This window comes from Manacus candei, unplaced genomic scaffold (genome assembly GCF_025592945.1).
Source record: "Manacus candei isolate 608988 ecotype Guabito, Panama unplaced genomic scaffold, ASM2559294v1 h1tg000048l, whole genome shotgun sequence".
Classification (NCBI taxonomy): Eukaryota; Metazoa; Chordata; class Aves; order Passeriformes; family Pipridae; genus Manacus; species Manacus candei.
In genome coordinates, this window is record NW_026138096.1 from 3,491,206 (window position 1) to 3,509,844 (window position 18,639).

Sequence of the window (18,639 nt, forward strand, 5' to 3'; positions counted from 1 at the left end):
AGTTGGAATACTGTAGACAGAATTCTGATACTAAGCTTGGAAATTCAAATTTTTGACAAGATTTATGTGCCTACACCCCTCCATGAGATTTAGTTCACCTCTTGGTGCTCAATCTGATTGGATATTGTATTATTGAATGAAGATCCAGTAATGACTAAGGCTAGTCTTCAAGAATAACTGATGTGACCAGCATTGAATGACATGGTATTTCTTGAGAAATCTCACACCATGTTTATTTCACAGGAGTCTGATAAGCCTGCCTTCACAAACTACTTTTTTCCTGGCTGTGAAATAGGCAAATGATCCCATTCACTCATTCACTGAACAATGTCATACAAGCAGTTTTCTAGGAAAGCAACGCCACGAGAATCTTTCTTGTGTTGCACAAGATTTCTCATTTTTATAGCTGTTGATGGAGTATGATGAGCTCAAATAGGAGTTTTCTTCTAACTATTTTGACTTAAATGTTAAAAGATCACAGTGATGAGATTAAGAAATTCTATTTTATTAGGTGCTAGTAAAATTACAGATAATGGGGAAAAGCCCTCTTCAGTTTTACAGAAAAACACCAGATGTCTCCCTCCTCCTTTTTTCATAGACATTGAATTTTTTTTCCCTGCTATCTCAAGTCATTTTCTGCTAGAAAAATCCAAGTATATTAGTAGCACTAGAAGAGGAGGAAAAGACAAATAGAAATGCAGAAGGCACAAGATTTGCTGCTGCTGCTACACACAGCATTCAAGGAACACTACCTATTCTACAGCAGACCAGAGTAAACACAAATTATGGCATACTCATTTATACCAAAGACTGGGTAACTGAGACACTGTAACCTCCTATGGCAACACAGATGTAGATTGAAAAGTACTTAGAAAAGAAATGGTTAGAAAACTTTGTGTACAGGAAAAAATAACCTTTTATTAGAGTACAGCACAGAAAGAAAGACATTTGATCCTTTGTCTTGAAGACTTTTTAGATTAGTCTCAGAAAATTAGTCAGTTGATATATCGTGCTTTCACACCTTCAAATATCCCCACACTTATTTTCTCCTTTTCTCAATTCTATCAACCAAATAGTAATTCTTCACTACTTTTCAGGCTCTGAAAGGCCTCACTCCTCTTGATTTTAGCTCTGCAGTCCCCTCATAGTGCATTTGCTTGTTGCACCTGTTTACAACTCAGTGCAAGTCCCTCTAGAAGTATCTTAAAATATTTTTAAATGGTATTCTTCCTTCCCAAGAAAAAGTGAATACACTAGTTAAAGGAACTACAGCAATGGTTCAGAGTAAGTGGTTGGTCTTTTTGCCACCTTGAGGCAGCTACAGAGACAGGTGCAGTGAGGTGCAGCTTCCGAGCTCTCCACAAAGGTCATCCATGTGCTGCTGGTCTCTGCAGGATGATCTTACCACCCTTTCTCTCTCACCCAAAGGGAACCTCCTGGAGCTCACTGCTTTGGGGCTGTAGAACCACTGAATCACCATGCCTGCAAAAGTGCATTCAACTACCAGGTTAAAAAAATTGTCTTTATTTCCTCTAGCTTTTACAGACTAAAGATCCTCTCTAGCTTCTCCCAGTTCTGGAAGTACTCAAGTACAGTCAAATTGTCCTATTGTCCTCCTATATGAAAGGGATTTGTTCATGCCCATTACCTCTTGGTTAAATGTAGTTAAAATCCGGAGAGTTCTTGGGATATCAGGTCACAATCTGAATGAAGTAAGCTGAGTGTGAGGCTTAGCCGATTCAATTTAAATTCTCAGAATAAAAATACCCTTCACCTCAGTGGATAAAGAATAAAACTTTGTTTGAGTCCACCCTGCGAAAAGAATTGTTCCTTGTCAGCAAAATGAATTGGCAGAAGCTCAATGCCATATTACAGCATTTCCAGAGCTTTCCCATGCAGTGCTGGGGTGAAGTGCTTGAAGCAAACAAGTCTATTCAGTGTATTCAGGGCATATCACAATGTTACAGAGCTGCAAACCATTGAATATCTCAGCTCACTCCCGGTCATGAACACTGTATCCATCTTCCCTTGTTTACCATTATCCAGAAAATCTCATAGAGAAGATTTATTGTCAACTGTGCTTTTTGCTTCAGCATTTGGACATGAATAAAATGCAAAAACTCATCCAACCATGTCTGTACTCCTCCATTGACTGGTACCCACAAGACAGAGGTCTCAGAAGTTCTTCTGGGTTCTACTTCTGTTGCCAACTGAGACCTTTTGCCAGGGGTATATCACTTAAAAACTTAAGGAAAAAGGGTTTGTTAAGTGCCCTCAATGTGCACCTAATAAAAAGACTGATGCAATGAAACTCCAACTACTGATTCCAGTGGGTGTGAATGAGACAGTTTGAAGTACGAATGCATAAACAGATATAAACAAAAAAAATTCAGGAAAGATAAAGTCTCATACTTTCATCTTGATTGCACATCTAATGACAAGTGTAATTCAAGGTGATATAAAGAAAAAAAAACAATTATATTTTGTCTTATTTTTACTTACCAGTTGACATACCAGGTCAACACTGTTGTCTCCATTCTCCAATCTTGCAAGTTGTGAGTCTTTTTCTTTTTTCTTTTTCAACATCATTGTACTTTGATCTTTTAAAGCTCTGTTTTCATCCAAAAGCTCTTCCATTTTTTCCTGTAGTTTGATTTCAGATAATTTCAAACTATAGACATGACAGGAAGATTCTTCCAATTTTGTTCTGAGGAAGTCTTCATTGTCCTGAGAGCACTGCAGTTCAGTCAGCAGGTCTCCCTGTTCTCTTCTGTTGTCCTCCTCTTTTTCCCTTAAGAACTTCAGATTTTGCTGAAATGCCTGAAGGTGGCTTTTCACATCATGCTCCACATTTTCAATACAAGTTTTCCATTCCACTACTTCCATGTCAGGGTGTTTATAACCCCGAGTCCCACTGAACGTTGATTCCAGCACCTGCTGGAGATGCTGCACCATTCCCTCTCCTATCTCGGATGTCAAAAGAGCAACATGGGAACTAAGATCCAGGACTTGCTTTTCCAGCCTAGATACCTCACCCCGAAGGTAACATTCCCTCTTTCTCAATACTGCTGTTTGTTGTCTCTGTCTTTGTTTGTAGTGCTCAAAATATTCTGATTGGTTTTTTATTTCTTCTTCTTTTGTCTTCAGCTGCTCCTGAAGCCAACACAATTTTTCCTTTTGCTTCTTCTCTGACTTTTTTTGGTTTTCAACCTACAATTTCATTGAGTTGTATGGTTAGCATATTAATACTAAATCTCTTCTTCCCTTATTTATTTTAATTTAGCGATAATTCTGCCCTTATTTTCTGAAAACTCAGGAATGACATAAATAGAATTTTTTCTAAAGCTAGTAAAATCCTGCCTTTAGAGCAAAACTAAACTGTTTTGTCATTTCAGCCATCACAGAAAACCTCAGTAGGAAAACACAAGCTCACCCCCATCTACTACTACAAAAAGTAAAAAAAGTTTTAAAACGCATTTTTTTGCATGTTCTACAGTACATATTAAATCAAAATAAACCTTAGAATTGGAATTCATACATTCAGCTCTGATCTACAACAAACCCTTAATGCTGACAGTATTGAAGCACTGAGGTGCTACAGGCAGGGAAGCTGTGGCTCTGTTTTAGAAAACAGGACACACATTTTCCAGAGACCAAGCTTTTGTCCTTTGCCCTTCACTATAGGTGTCATCTGTCAGCTCCTTTTATGAACCTCCTGAAAAAGGAGAAAGGAACAAGTGACTTCTGAAACATCTTGAAAATAGGCTTTGGTATTTTCATTTGCACTACAGTGTGTTTGAACAGCGACATACAGAGGTGAAAGATGAAAGGCAGAGAGGATTTTATGAGTCCCGTGCTGCCCTTGCTTTCAGCAGACTAAAAGCCACCAGTATCACAGGGACATTGCAGCAACTTTGAAGTAAGACTTGAGAGTCTTGCCACACAGTACTATTGTCCCGTGAGAGTATTCAACTCTAAAATGCTGAGAAAATGAAAGTATATCTTATGATAAACAGAATCAAAACACATTGTTTCACTGAAGACTGTCCCTGAAAAACTTTCATTCTTCCTCCACTTTCATGGATCCATCCAATGAGCTGTGTAAACTAGGTAAAAATGCCTTTTGTATGGGCCTAGAAAGATAAAGTCTGACCTAAGGAGAAGGAGTACACTGGGTGGCTTCTGGGGAGAAAGCAAGAAATGTGAGTATATATTTCAAAGTTCAAGGGCCTGAATGAAAGAAACAATGGCAGTGTTGTCAAAAACAACAGAGAAATAGAAAGGGGAAGAAAAAAAAATCCAAAAGTTCTTCTGATTCCTATGCTTGTAGAAAAAGATAAAGGCTGAGATGATTTATTGCTTAAAAACAGAGAGATCACTGGAAATGAGATTGACTTATAAATTACTACCACAAAGAGAAAATAAACTAGGTAATTTGAAACAATATCCTCCTCACCAAGTTGATCAGATCCTCCTGAATGTCTCGCAATTTCCCTTTAACACGTACATTGGCATTTTCAACCTTTTGCAACTTCACATTGAGCTGATCAATCATCACAAGAAGTTTTTTGTGTGACAGTTCCAGCTCTTTCATCCTGTGATGGTGAGAATGAAGATTTTTGCTAAGTAAATTCCACAGTACACTTCCAGATAGATAAGCAGTCATCAGCAATGCATAAATTTATCTTTATTTTTTCCATTTGTCTCCCAAACATAAAATAGTAACAGTTTGTGGATTACTAGTAACACTTCATTAACAAGTCTGAGGTCTGGACATTACACTGGAAAGTCTCAAAACTATTAAAGACAACACTCATGTTCAGTCCCTCTCTGCTGGCTTAATATGAAAGCCATAATCAAACACATTTACAAGATTTTTGTTCAATGAAGCTTGGCATGCTATATGAAGTAACAACTTAGCATAAAGGCAACCACAACACCTCAGTCTCTGCATGTATCTGATCACAGAATTTTACTAGGCTCACAGTTAACAAGTTCAAATTTTATGATGATAGTAATTGCTTCCCATCAAAATTAATGTTACAGGTAACCTAGAAGTACCTGTATTTTATCTTACTTGTAACATACCTTCAGTGGGTACTGAAACCTATAATGTATGACTGTATTGACTATGTCCACAAGGCTGGATTTTGACAAAATACAGGTTTTGCTTTGCCTGTTTCTATTAAAATGGTAGTCTAAGATGAGATAGTGTGATCATAGAATCACAGAATCATCTGGGTTGGAAGAGACCTCTGAGATCATCAAGTCCAACCCTTGATCCAACACTGCCATGGTTACTAGACCACAGCATTAAATGCCACATCTAGTCTCATCTTAAAAACCTCCAGGGACGGAGAATCCACCACTTCCCTGGGCAGCCCATTCCAATGCCTGATTATCCTCTCTGTAAAGAATTTCTTCCTAATATCCAACCTAAACCTCCCCTGGCACAGCTGAAGATCATGCCCTCTTGTCTTACTGATAGCTGCCTGGGAGAAGAGACCAACCCCCATCTGGCTCCAACCTCCTTTCAGGGAGTTGTAGAGAGTGATGAGGTCTCCCCTGAGCCTCCTCTTCTCCAGGCTGAACAACCCCAGCTCCCTCAGCCTCTCCTCATAGGACTTGTGCTCAAGATATGATATGTTGGGGTTCCTCTACACAGGAGGAACAATCTAAAATAATCTTACAAGAGCAAGCTTCATGTTTTCCTTAAGACTTTCCTTCCCTTTTCAGCCTACACATCAAAATTTTCTCAGTGCTTTAAGCAGCTGTGAATTCCAAAATAACCCTTACTTATTAAGGAGAAAGTTTAGAAGTCTTTCATCCCATGAGGCAGGTACTAGAGCCACCTCTTTTCTCATCTCAGAGAGGCACGCTTTACCCCTAATGTCTCTCAGGACCCTGCTAGTTTTTCTTTTAATTTCTTCATTCAACTTTTAACAGTCCTTCAATGAGTCCTTCAACAAACCTTCAGTGAGCTCCCATGCTCATTTCTAACTTAAAGCTTTGACTTACTTCCCCTTGCCAAAATTTCCTGCTACCTACATCCCCACAACATTACCTTTACTCAAAAATCTCACATAAAGAAAATATTTCTGAAGAAACAGGATCAAGATAGAAAACACACAGTTAAATAAGTGCTCATTCGTGTATCAAAGTAAACCTGACGAGGTCCTCCCCCCTGCAGGCACTGCATCATCTGACACTGGTATCAAAGGAAACAGGGCCACGTCAGCCCAGAACTCTGCCTTGGCTGAGTTCTGCTTCTCTCTTTTTCCTGGTGGTTCTGCCTTCTACATCATTCCTTGTGTCATCTCTCTGTGCTTCAGCCACAAGGACTCCAGGTATAGGATTCCTTTTCTTTTTACTGGCTACCCAAGGTCCCTGAAAATGGGCTTTCAGTCAAGTTTCAGCTGTTCATTTGCTCTCCCTCGAATTGTTCCCTCACACTGTCTTTGTTTTGGTTTGAAAAAAAGTTCTCCATATCTTCTCCTCCCCAATATGCTTGTTACAATAGGTTTATTCCTATGAAAGTTTTTTTAAAAAGATTCATTATTATTTTGAAAAAAAAAAAGCCCATTATTAAAACATTTCTGGACAAATCTTTGATAAATCAAAGTAATTTAAAAATTATACAAATAATTATTTTAATGCCATTTCCATTTTCTTACTTTTGAAATCTTTGACTTTCTTTAAAACAGTGCCTTTGCTGATTATCAAAAACTAATTATTCTAGTCAAATGTATAATTAATGAGTAATGGCACCTTTATCTACTTTAGTGATTAGCATTAACATACAAAACTGAATGAAGCTTTCTGAAGCAATAAACTGTTTTTAAAACACAAAATTCCTAATTAACTCTTACTTTAAAAGGAAAGGGATAAACTTTACAAACAGAATTTACACCTTATGAATATTTAAGAATGCAGTATCCTGAGAAAGGTGCCTGGTTATTTGTAACAACATTTTAGACCATGCTGAAACCCTTATTTAAATAATAATTCTTAAAAAAATGAATATTGCATTTCTGTTCTGACAGCTACACAAAGCACTTATACATGCATCTTCTCAGGCACTCTAAAAACACATAAAGTTGATGTTTTTGTTGCTTTTGCATTATCATGTAATGATAATCATATAATGTAATTATCATGTACATAGGGCAAAGGGAAGAGTACATTTGTTACATCACAATGAATTTTAATGCAAAATCACCTTTTATTTACCTATGTCTTAGGACAGAATCTGACTCCACGTAGTCCTCTAGAACACCTCTCAGGTTTTGCTCTGACTTTTCCAGCTCTTTTATTCTGAGATTTAAGTTCTCTTCTCCAGCACTGTTTACTTTTCCATCAGGTGTGCTTGCATCTTCTAATTCCTGGAAAATCCAGGAAGTAGCAATTTTAACATTGAAATTCAGGATACCAAATCCTTCATTGCTGGGCATTTTAACAGAGTAACAAAATTCTTGCTCTTTTCCAGATGAAGGATCCATGATGAAAAAACCCCCCAAATTATTAGGTTCAGAACATACTGCACTCTAAGCATGCAATAACAGAGTCTAAGCCTCTGATGATCAAATGAACAGTCCTTCTTGATTCTGAACACATTTATTATTTATGAGAAAGTCTCATTTCATTAGCCCCATTAGCATGTATGAAAGGAGTTGCTGTTCATGAGATCCTCATAAAAGATTTAGTTAGACTAATTAATAAATGAATTAGGCATCAAAGTTTTGAAAAGAGAATAATTTTTTACTATTTGAAAGTTCATAAAACTGAGCATGTTTATTTTGGATAAATGTATTATATTATTATTGTTCCAAGACAGAAGATTAAAAAAGGATATTTCCTATTCAAAAGGCATTCTATGACTACTTCAAAGAAAACATTCAGTATATTTAACTTGTATTTTGGAATTCTCCACGCAGTATTTTACTTATATCTACTTCACCTCTGATAGGTTATGAAACTATGCCTAAAAGGAATGTTCAAATTGGGGCCTGAGAAGGCAAGCTAAGTTTGGTTCTTTTCTTTCACCTCTTTTAGCTATAGATCTAAAAATTCTTCAGCCTGAGTTCACCTTTATTTACAGAAACTCGCTTGTTTCCTGGTTTCAGCTGGGACAGGGTTAATTTTCTTCTTAGTAGCTGGTACAGTGCTGTATTTTGGATTTAGTATGAGAATAATGTTGATAACAAAGCAATGTTTTGGCTGTTGCTGAGTAGTGTTTACCCTGCATCAAGGACTTTTCAGTGTCTCATGCTCTGCCAGTGAGGAGCTGCACAAGAAGCTGTGAGAGATCATGGCTGTGACAGCTGATCCAAACTGTCCAAAGGGATATTCCACACCTTAGAAACTGTACAGTGCAGCGCACTTTTTTCTCTTGGGTCCTGTTACTTTCTCTCCATCTCCTTATAATTACTATTGTTATTTTTATTATTATTACTACTGCTACTTGTATTTTAGCATATTTATATTAGCATTAGTATACTAATATAGTAATATTTTGTTACAATTATGAAACTGTTTATATCTCAAACTGGGAGGTTTACCTTTTCTTTCTGTTTCTCCTCCCCACCGGTGGGAGTGAGTGAGAGGTTGCATGATGCTTAGCTGTCAGCTGGGTTAAACTACAACCAGCAGCATCTGTGAACTGCCTTTGATTTTGCTACATTTGTATTGATTTGGAATTGGACCTGTAATTGGAATTCAACCACGGAGTTTGGATCTATTCTCCAGGAAATAATGCAATTACTTTTTTTTTTGGTAGACAAATGCAGAATATACAGGAAGAAGATAAAAGTAACATTTTTGACGCTGAGGAGCAGAAAATGGCACAAAATCATTACAACACTGATTTCTACTCTCCTATTTCTAGTACGTGTTCTTGTTTAAAGGTGCTCTTTTATTCACTCATAAAATGAAAGTTAATACAACAGTTTCTAAAGCTGACCTCACACCTCATGGTCCATCAGGCTCTATGCTTCTGCTGCTTCATCCTGAAAACTATTGAGTACTGCAGCATAAAACCAGGAAAGCTGTTAGAACTGACAACAGCAATGAGAAACACAGTTTCTTTCTTCACTTACACAGCTGGGACTGATGATTTAAAAGCTGTGTCACAGAAAGTGAAAATCAGGCCCACCATATTGTATGGATTGAATAACAGAATTATAGAAACATTAAGGTTGGAAAAGACCTCTAAAAGCATCAAGAGCAACCACTAACCCAGCATGGCCAAGTCCAGTACTAAACCATGTCCCCAAGTGCCACATCCACATGCTTTTGAACACTTCCAGGGATGGTGATCCCATCACTTCCCTGGACAGCCTATTCCAATGCCCTGTTAACACACTGTACCTGTTCCCAGCTTTATAATAAATACCAGCATACAGTGGATAGAAAGACTGTAATGATATACTCTGTTTTCCAAAACTATGAATCCTGCTAGCTCAGCACAGAAAAAAACCATCATGAATGCAATGGAAAATATCACCCCAATCAGCCAGATTCTTTAACTGACATCAACAAAACTGTCACATATCAATTACAGTGTAACTAAACACATCACAAAATAAGAAAATGAAATTGCTCATACCTTTTCTGCTTTGTGAGAAGATCCTCTCCTGTCTGTGCAGTGTGCTTACCGTGGCAGCCACGTGCTCTGACCATCCCATGTTTGTGCTTATAGTTTCATATCCAAAGTAGTGATGAGCAAAACTGTGCCTATGAGAAGAGGGTTTCTTTGCCAAGTGAATCACACTTTCCAATTTCTGTTCCTTCATCATCACTGGGTTTGATTATCTCAAGCTCTGTTTATCTCCTGTTTTGGTCCTTTTCTTCAGAATGATGCCAGAATTCTGCCTTTTGCAGTGAAAACCTCATTTTTCCACTCTGTCATCACACTGCCAACAGCCTTAACTAAAACATGAAAAATCTCTATATGAAAACACATTCTCTAAAAGCTTGTTCCTTTTGAACAACACATTGTGAGCAACACATTCTTTTGGAGAACAAGATTCCAGACTTCTGCATGGTCCTTGTTTCCAAGGTAAACTGTGCTTTTTACCAGGAAACAGTGTTATTCAGACCCTCACATCAGCCACAGTTTGCTGCATTTGACTAAATTAATCTTCAGTGTCTCAGCACCTTCTGCAGGTAAATGCTGTTGTCTGGTGATTCTTTGTGGAGGGTACACCTCTGATCTTCAAAGACTGATAATTATCTGAGAAAACTGGCTGCTCCTGAGGCTGATTCTTGCACCTTTAGCAGTGAGAAAATCAGTTGTTGTGACAAAATTTTCCCTCAGCCTTCTTTGTCCTTCCTTAATTGTTCATTGCCTTATGTTATTTTTGTCAATCGTAATTTCTACTTTATGTGTTGTGTTATTGTAACCATATAATTCCACTCTGTGTTCATGTTGGAGTTCATTGTGTCCATGGGAGTAGACTTGTTTCTCTGTGGCTTTCTACACAAATATGATTTCCAAAAAGATGTGAGGAAGGAGAAAGTTATCTTCTAATATTGTGCTCTTAATATTTTCAGCTTGTCTCAACATTTCAGAAATAATTAAAATTATCTGTTTCTTCATATTGCCTTTCCAGTTCTGAAACTTCAATTTGCTTTTCCCTGTTTGAAAGAGTAATCTTTATTAATTTTGTAACCATTCTCTCTCTTGAAAAGCTCTTTTCAACTTTCATTATATCAGCCTGTGCTTCACCCAGAAGTTTTCTTGCAGTTCAGGTGGTCAATGTCCATGAGTGTTTATCTGCCTCTGCTGGTTGAGGCTGTGCCATTTTTGCTTCCTGGTAGCTAATGTCAACATTTTTTTATTTCATCTGAGAGGATGCCATGATTTCTAAATATTTATATCCAACTATGTCTCTGCTTATCGTATTCATCAATGTGTCCATTTGTTCAAGCCCCTCTTCTTTCTCGAAGAGATAACTGAGCACAGCATATCACTCATTCTCTTTTCCTGACCCCTCAGGCCACCTTGGAATCTTCCATTTTCCCAGTGCTGTTTTTACAAGTTTGCCTTACTTTACAAGAAACATTCAAGAAATCATATCTCCCACACAGTTCTTGCCCACTTTAAAGTTCCCTTAGTTCAATCCATCACCTTGCCTTTCACCAAAACACTTCCTTTCTCCCTTGTGGATTTCCAACTTAAGAATTTAATATGAATTTTACCACTGCAGGGTCGTAAATCTTTATTTGTTTCCAACTTTGAACAGTTTGCTTCCTGTCAGCTATTTACTATAGACAACTTAATGTCAAACACTTAGCTTTTTTTATATAGATATTAAAAGGAGATCCTGTGTTTCCTGGGTGAAATGCAAACCACATTTGTTGAAAGCATGCAGTATGGAGACAAAAATCTCAGTACTGTAAGAAAACCATTTGGTAGATAACAGTTCACATAGCAGCCAGTAATTGCACTTGTATTATTTTCTGCTGTTTGGTTGGTGTGAGAGTGTAAATTCTATTTAGATTTTTTTTTCTGTGTTTATGATGTGCTGGTCCTTATTTGATTATGAAATCATTCCAGCTTGAAGCTACATCTTTAAAAAATCTCTAATTTTAAATTCAAATTCTTTGCAGCTTGAAGTACTATGCAAACTGCTTTATGAAAAAATGCACCAATTTAAAGCTGCTTAAATATTTTCTGTATTTTTGCAAGTGGACTCAGCTGTTCACTCCATACGCTCTTTTAATAGCCTGTAAATACAACAAAAACCAAAACAGAAAACAAAAACAACAAAGAAAAGAAAAAGTCTGCTGAGCTTTAGATAAATAACATTACTTTAGAAATAAGTGTTGGCATCCAACTTTAAATTCATTTTATATTACCTTCAAAATAACTAGAACCAAAATTACGATCAGTAAATCACATGGTTTGCCTTGAAATAATTAACAGTGTTCAAGAATCCAACTACAGCTAAGTATCTTAAAATTGGCTTTTCTGTGTTACATTAATCAGAGGCAGAGTCACCTCTGGCAAAATGAATTAAAGGACGCTGCCCTTCACATTAGCACCACAACGTGATGTACACTCCTACAGATGTCAAGAGCAGAGTAGCCATGTGGCTGCGAGGTCATTATTCCTGTGTTATTCCCTCAAAATGCTTGTCACCAAGCTTGAATTTAACTACTGAAATACTTTTGACAGGAAGAATAGCAGGTTATAGCAGCACAATGCATTTTCTGGAGATTAATAATACTTGTAAATTTTTTTTCATTTTTTTTTCTCTTTTATCCAAGGGGAGACCCATAATACTATCAGTTATATCAGCATGGAAGCCTATGGATCCCTCGAATGCATAGTATTTCAAAATATTTCAAATGGAATTTTAAAAATGCTGGTAATTTCTCTAAGTTTATGGAATGTTTATAAAGTTTCTGTAGACTAGGCCAGTATACTTTTCACAATATTTAAAAGCAAATATATTCATCCAGATGTTATCACCTCTAACCAGGACTGGTATAAAAAAGCTGGATGAAACTTCAAAGATAATAGTTTAGTGATTCCTTTAACATTACTCTTTCGAGCTTATATGAACCAAAACAGCATCTGTCCCATCTGATTTCCTCAGAACAAAAAATTCATCTCAAACTGTGGAAAGGTGAATAGTGTACCAAAAGGCTTCACCTTTCTTCAAACACCTCTCTATATGCACATGCTCAATTTTTGACAAATCAGAGGAAATTTCAGAAGGAATGCTGAAAATGCTGAGAAATGTTGTTCAATTTCCACCACTTTTCAACACCCATCTAAGAATCAAAAGAAAACTACTGCTTTTTTTGTTACAAAGCAATAACACCCTTGAATTACATTCTACCCATCTGTTTCTATCACCATTTTATTGAAAAATAAAAAACATATGCAGCAATGCTCATAATGAAAGTCCAGAGCCAGTTCCAAAGAGCATCAACAGAAAGATGATAACTGAAGGTACTGGGACCTGAATAAACCCTCAAAAGAGCCCATAATACAGGTCTGATTTCGTAAAAGTACTTGTGATTTGGGCAGAAGAAAATACTGTTTCAAGTTTAATGTAAGGTAAATATAACAGTTTTTTGGAGTAACTATTGTCATCATGCTTCTTCATCATACAGAAGTGTATAGCAGTTTCAAAGGTGTTGATTGAATGCATGTCCTAGTCTAAGGAGATTCCATGAGCATAATTCACAACAGATTTAAAAGAAGAAAAAACTTGGAAAAATTGTAAAGGTAAAAGCATCATGTATTATCAGTTAAAAACAAAACAAAAAAACAACAGTAACAACACAAACACTGTATAATATTCAATAGTTTTAAACCACAGCTTAATTCTCTGACAGATTGTTGAGTTACCATCCTTACTGAAAGGCAGTGTGCAACTTGCATTGCTCCAGGGAAGAGGACTGGGACTTATTTTCTAAATTGTGTTTCCCTCTTGTTCTCTGTGAAAGGTGAGCACTGCCACTAGAAATTCACTCTGTCCTTTGCATTGAGCTGAAAGGATCAGGATGCTGTGGAAAGGACAGCAAGAATGATGGCAGTGTCGCAAAGGAGAGGCACAGAGGTTTTTTACCCTCACCCCTTCCATGTTGCGCTGGCACACAGGGGGCAGTCACATTGTAACCTTCACATCCACTCATAGAAGGGAAAATAGGTCATTATTTCCTAAGTGGTTTCATGGCCTCAAAGATCTTGAGGAAGTAAAATGAACTCCTTTTTTTTTTTTTTTTTGCATGGGTGGTGATGCTTACAGGACTTTTTAGGAAAAAAAATTGAAAACCAATGTTTTGCCGCTTCTCCATCCAGTGTGACAGAAGGCAGGATCCTACAGCAATACCTGAATTTTGAGACAAAACGTACCTGTGTTGCAGAAATGAAAAGCACCCACTGCAGTTACAGCAGTCAGCATCTTAGAATGCAAAATCATTTTTCATTGAAAACCCAATGACTTTCTGCAGAAGTCTAGGATGGAAAGCATCCAAGTTGGATTTTATAGGGGACTCTTCCTCTCTGTGCAACCAAAACCAGTATGCTCTTCCCTATGGTTTCAGAGTCTTACAAACAATTCTCAAAATATGGCAAAATCTAAGAGCTAAAAATTGACTATGAAGAAATATAAAGAATACCAACCACACATCTTGGCTCGGTTGTGTCATCAAGGCCACAGAATGAATGCTAGTGAAAAAAACAAAAAAAGGAACAAAAACTATAACATAAGATCAAAAGAAAATGAGGAAAAAAGAAAAGAAAGAAGATGTAAGATATGTAATATGAAATCCAATGACATTACAGCAGTTAGTCTCATATCATTAATTAAGTTGATCTGAAAGAAAGATAAAGTATACCGAACTTACTCTAAAAGGGGCACAAAATTCAGCATTTGAGCAGTTCTACAATGGTAACATCTGTGGACTATTCAACTTGAGAAATACTAGGCTTGGCTTTGTGCATCACTTAGGGAAGTACCTATAATTACACATGTGAAAACTGTCCTAAACCAAGACTCACCAGGATACAAACTAAGTGCAGCTAAAATGGTAAAGGATCGCTTATGAGAAAAGTATGATGTGTTTAAACACCACTTGTTCCTCATATTTCAACTCATAGACTAAAATCGAGATTTTACATTTTTCTTCTGTATATCCTTTAGAAACAAGACAGTTTGCTGAAGAATCTATAGGGCAGAAATACTGCCATCCTTGTGTTCTGATTTGACATAAAACTTAAAAATTGAAGTCATTCCTAAAGGAAAATAAAAAGTCATACTCGTGACACCATAAATGGTGCATTGCCCTTAGCTACCCCCAGTGATGAGGCTCAGATATTGTGCTCAGTATCAGTAGCTTGTAGGTGTCAGTCTGTGCTCTTTGACACATTAAACCTTAAGAAGAACAATAAGGTAAAAGTGTATCATTCACTGATTCCCTGGCAACATAATTTTCCTTTGGTCAATCAAATTCAGAATGGGATTTAATCCCAAGGAAAAAAAATAATTCAAATGTAATACAGATAAAAAGAAGTGCTCCACCCATTCAGAAGTTGAAGGTTAATAGAAAAAGACGAAGCTTTTCTCAGGTCTCTTGCTAATGCAACATTAAGGCAAAGAGGATGTTAATCATTTTAACTCATTACCAGCTTTCTGCTAAGCTTGTGATTAAGCTGTTTCTTTTCTAATGCTTTTTCCATCCATCCAGCTGGTGAACCAGTAGAGATAATGCTATCTTCCATTTTCAAAATTATCAGCCTGTCTAATCCAATACCTAATTTGTAAACTGTAATGGCAATGACTTAAAGGCTTATATTTGGGCAATAGCAACATCCAGAGATGTTGATGTTTTAAAGTAGGTGGATAAACACTAATATTTGAAGTAATTAACATGTGGAAGTATCATCTATCCCTCAGCATTTCTCTGCTTTGATATGAGACATCACTGGCTGCTAGACAGGAACAGCTTCAGCTATACAAGCAGTTGGGGGCAGAAAAGGGCAAAGGCAGCAAAAGAGCCCTTCTAGCAGTGGATGATTCCCGTGCTTCTCTGCTACTGAAAACAGCAGCACCCAGCACAGTTTCTCCTGGCTCTTCTCCTGGCTCTTCCACAAACACAGTTGGATATCACAGTTTGAAAAGTGCAGGACAAGGTACAGCAAAGGGGAGTCAACTAATGTGGGAGCATAAGGGACCAAGGAAGATGCTGAGGGAATTGGATTAGTTGCTAGAAGTGCAATAGCCCCAGAGGGTGACACTGGGAGGACAGATGATGGGACACTGGGACTGAAGGGTGAGGAAGAAACCTTTCAACATCCAGTGAGCTGGTTGCCAAAGACTCTCTCAGTTCTGCAAGACCCACTGACCTCTTTCAACTCTCATCTTTCACCACATTCTCATCCCAAAAGAAAAAAAATTATTGAAAACTCCACTAACTTCTTCATTCAGCCTACCAGTGTGTTTATGTAGGATTAGGTATCCATAAATGCTGGAGAAAATTAACCTGAGACGATGTAACTCGTGTTGGGATCTAGGCACTGATTCAGCAAAAGTAACAAGCTAAAACATTTTCCTGGGGCCTAGAGAAAGACCCATGGTCATCCCATGCCCTGCAGAGCAGTCTAAACTTCACAGACCTGGGAAACTCCTGAGCTGATAGCCCACGAACCTTGGGCCATCCCTTGCTTGGGAACAACAGTGACACAAATACATTTGCTGTCTCAAGCTTTGATCAGAGCTTTTTCAAAAGACAAGAAAATTTGGACCCAGGATATTAATTTGTTTCTATCTTAAAGTAAGAAATATTCTCGATTGTAAATTATGTCATAGGCATCTTATTAATTTTGTTTTAATTTTCAGTACTTGAAAGTTTGGCAGAGCAATGATACCCAAACAGGGCTGAGCTAAACAAATCTGTCAGAGACAAATCTGTATGTTCTTTTTTGATCTAAACATCATCAAATCCTCCCCCTACTAGCCTAGTGTCTCTCCAGACCCCTTGATGCCTTCCTGTAATTGACAGAAAGTCTGGATAGGAAATGGTTTTGAGCGGATTAGAGAAAAACCATCATTTCACACAGCAATGTTTTGAACTCCAATTTTATCTTGCTTTAAAAATAGATTTAATGATACTAGGTTAAGGAGTACTAACATCAATGCAACAGAGAAAAATAAATTTGTAGAGAAGAAATCCATTGGTGCTGCCCAGAATTTTATTTACCTTTTCCTCAATTTCTTTGAGTTGCCTCTTTTGAAGCTCTATTTTATCTTCTAGATCTCGAATTCGCTGGAACAGAAGAAGCAAAATAGACATTATTATATCTAATTTGAAAAGTATATGAATCAAAAAGATAAGAAATAGGTTAAAAATAAAGAGAACAAGTGCCCATTATTAATGTAACACTATCTATACAGTTATATTAGGCGTGTCCCTGGCAGGATTGCTCCGTGTCTCCATGAAACCATGGCATTTCAAGCAAGCTGCGTGTTCAGAACATCATGTTTACTCATTACCACTCATTAATCATAATTTTAACATATATACACGATTCCAATTAGCACCAAATTCTTAGAAGTACAACATTACTTTCTCTGCAACTGCCAGACAGTCAGCAGATTACTTTCTCTGCAACTTACCTAGACAGTCAGCAGATTACACTATTATATATCTTTTTAACTCCCTATTTTCTTTTCCTATAAAACATACCATGCTTCTGGCATAGTCATGCTATACCAGAAAAAACCAGAACACTCAGATTTTCAGTTCATCACTAAGGCACATCCAAAGATTCAGCTGTGTCCCATCACCTGTTACCTCCCACAGAGCCAGAGGGAATGTTTTCTTCAGTATAGCTCCCCATATTTTTAAGGATTTTTCTTGTTCGGTTTCACAAAGATTCTTCTAAAGTATGACTCCTGTTGAGTGCACATATCTTACTTCCTTTCTGTATCACATATCCCCTTGTTTGCTTTATATAAGTTATGAGTATTTTTTATTTTTCCTTTAATTTTGGGTGGCTTCTACAATTCAGATGCATTTTATTACACTTTTAGTACCATTTACTTGTTGCGGTAGGTTTATTATTTATTAAAGTAGGACTCTCCTACTAACAGTCACTGGATATCAAAGAGCAACTTTATACAATCAGCTTTTATTCAGGATTAACTGTTCAATCTCAGCCCGGCCTACAATAGCTAAGGTTGTTAACAGTTCCCGAACTTGGGAAGACAAATTATCTCCTCCTCTATTGTGAATGCCATAGGCCAATAAAATTAATGTAGCTGCTGCTGCACCACACACAAGTTATTTTATAACTCCCAAATTGAATTGAACAATTAATATCTCTTTCAAAACAATATCCGGCCATTACTTATAAACCTGTGCATATCACCTGATGTTGGTAGTTGCTTACCTGCATTCAGTTCAAAGACCTCAAACAGTGGTAAGTGCCCCACACTCGTGGTAGCCCAGGATAGCTGCAGCAAGGTAGCAGCTGATCCAATGACCAAACTGGTTTGGAGAACCTCAGAGCTTGGCTTGAAAATTTCAAATCTAACCTGGAACTACTCCAAAAATGAGATACACACAACCCTGGAGTTCACTTTTCCTAGGATATACTCCTCCACACAAATATTGAAGAGAGGCCACAAGCAAAATAGTTTTGTTATTGTTGCTGCTATTTCACAATGAAAGATTTTGCTTAAATGACTGATTTGGATATTACACAGTCAGAGTACGTGAATCAAAATCTCTGCTACATCATACTGCAGTGGTCAAAGATTTCCTCAGTAAATACACAAACCAACACAAACCAGATTACCCTTGTGTGACATAATGCATGCAGTTCTCCTGACAGTAACAAATGCCCTGAGCACAGCTGTATTAATTTCACTTTTCCTCTATTACATTTGAATTGATTTATACTTCATCTACTCCCTGCTCAAGGCAAGCCTATCTCTCAAGTGATCATTTTTATAGATGGTGTGTAACAGGAATGTTACAATCACTGTAAAAAACCATGGGATGAGAAGCAGGCAGATTTAATCACCTCTGAGATCTCTAGTTCATGAGGTTAGACTCCTGTTTCTCTCATCGTCATTTCAGTTATGCTGATTCCTTCTTACAACCACATCCCAGAGCTGA

General features: G+C 37.3%; 1 protein-coding gene across 18 annotated transcripts in view; it reads right to left on the reverse strand.

Moving 5' to 3' along the window:
- JAKMIP1 (janus kinase and microtubule interacting protein 1) overlaps positions 1–18,639 on the reverse strand; it is a 245,641-nt gene that overhangs the window by 77,091 nt on the left and 149,911 nt on the right. For 13 of the 18 annotated variants that reach the window (XM_051798518.1, XM_051798502.1, XM_051798508.1 and 10 more), the window contains 4 exons: positions 16,717–16,782; positions 14,141–14,185; positions 9,605–11,727; positions 7,236–7,382 (listed from right to left, as the gene is read on the reverse strand). In XM_051798518.1, the coding sequence (XP_051654478.1) occupies positions 11,695–11,727; positions 14,141–14,185; positions 16,717–16,782 (144 nt within the window). In that variant the 3' untranslated portion in view covers positions 7,236–7,382; positions 9,605–11,694. Of the gene's footprint in view, positions 1–2,502; positions 3,211–4,456; positions 4,596–7,230; positions 7,383–9,604; positions 12,144–14,140; positions 14,217–16,716; positions 16,783–18,639 lie in introns of those variants that run through there. The other 5 variants (XM_051798500.1, XM_051798501.1, XM_051798498.1 and 2 more) reach the window with 4 other exon arrangements.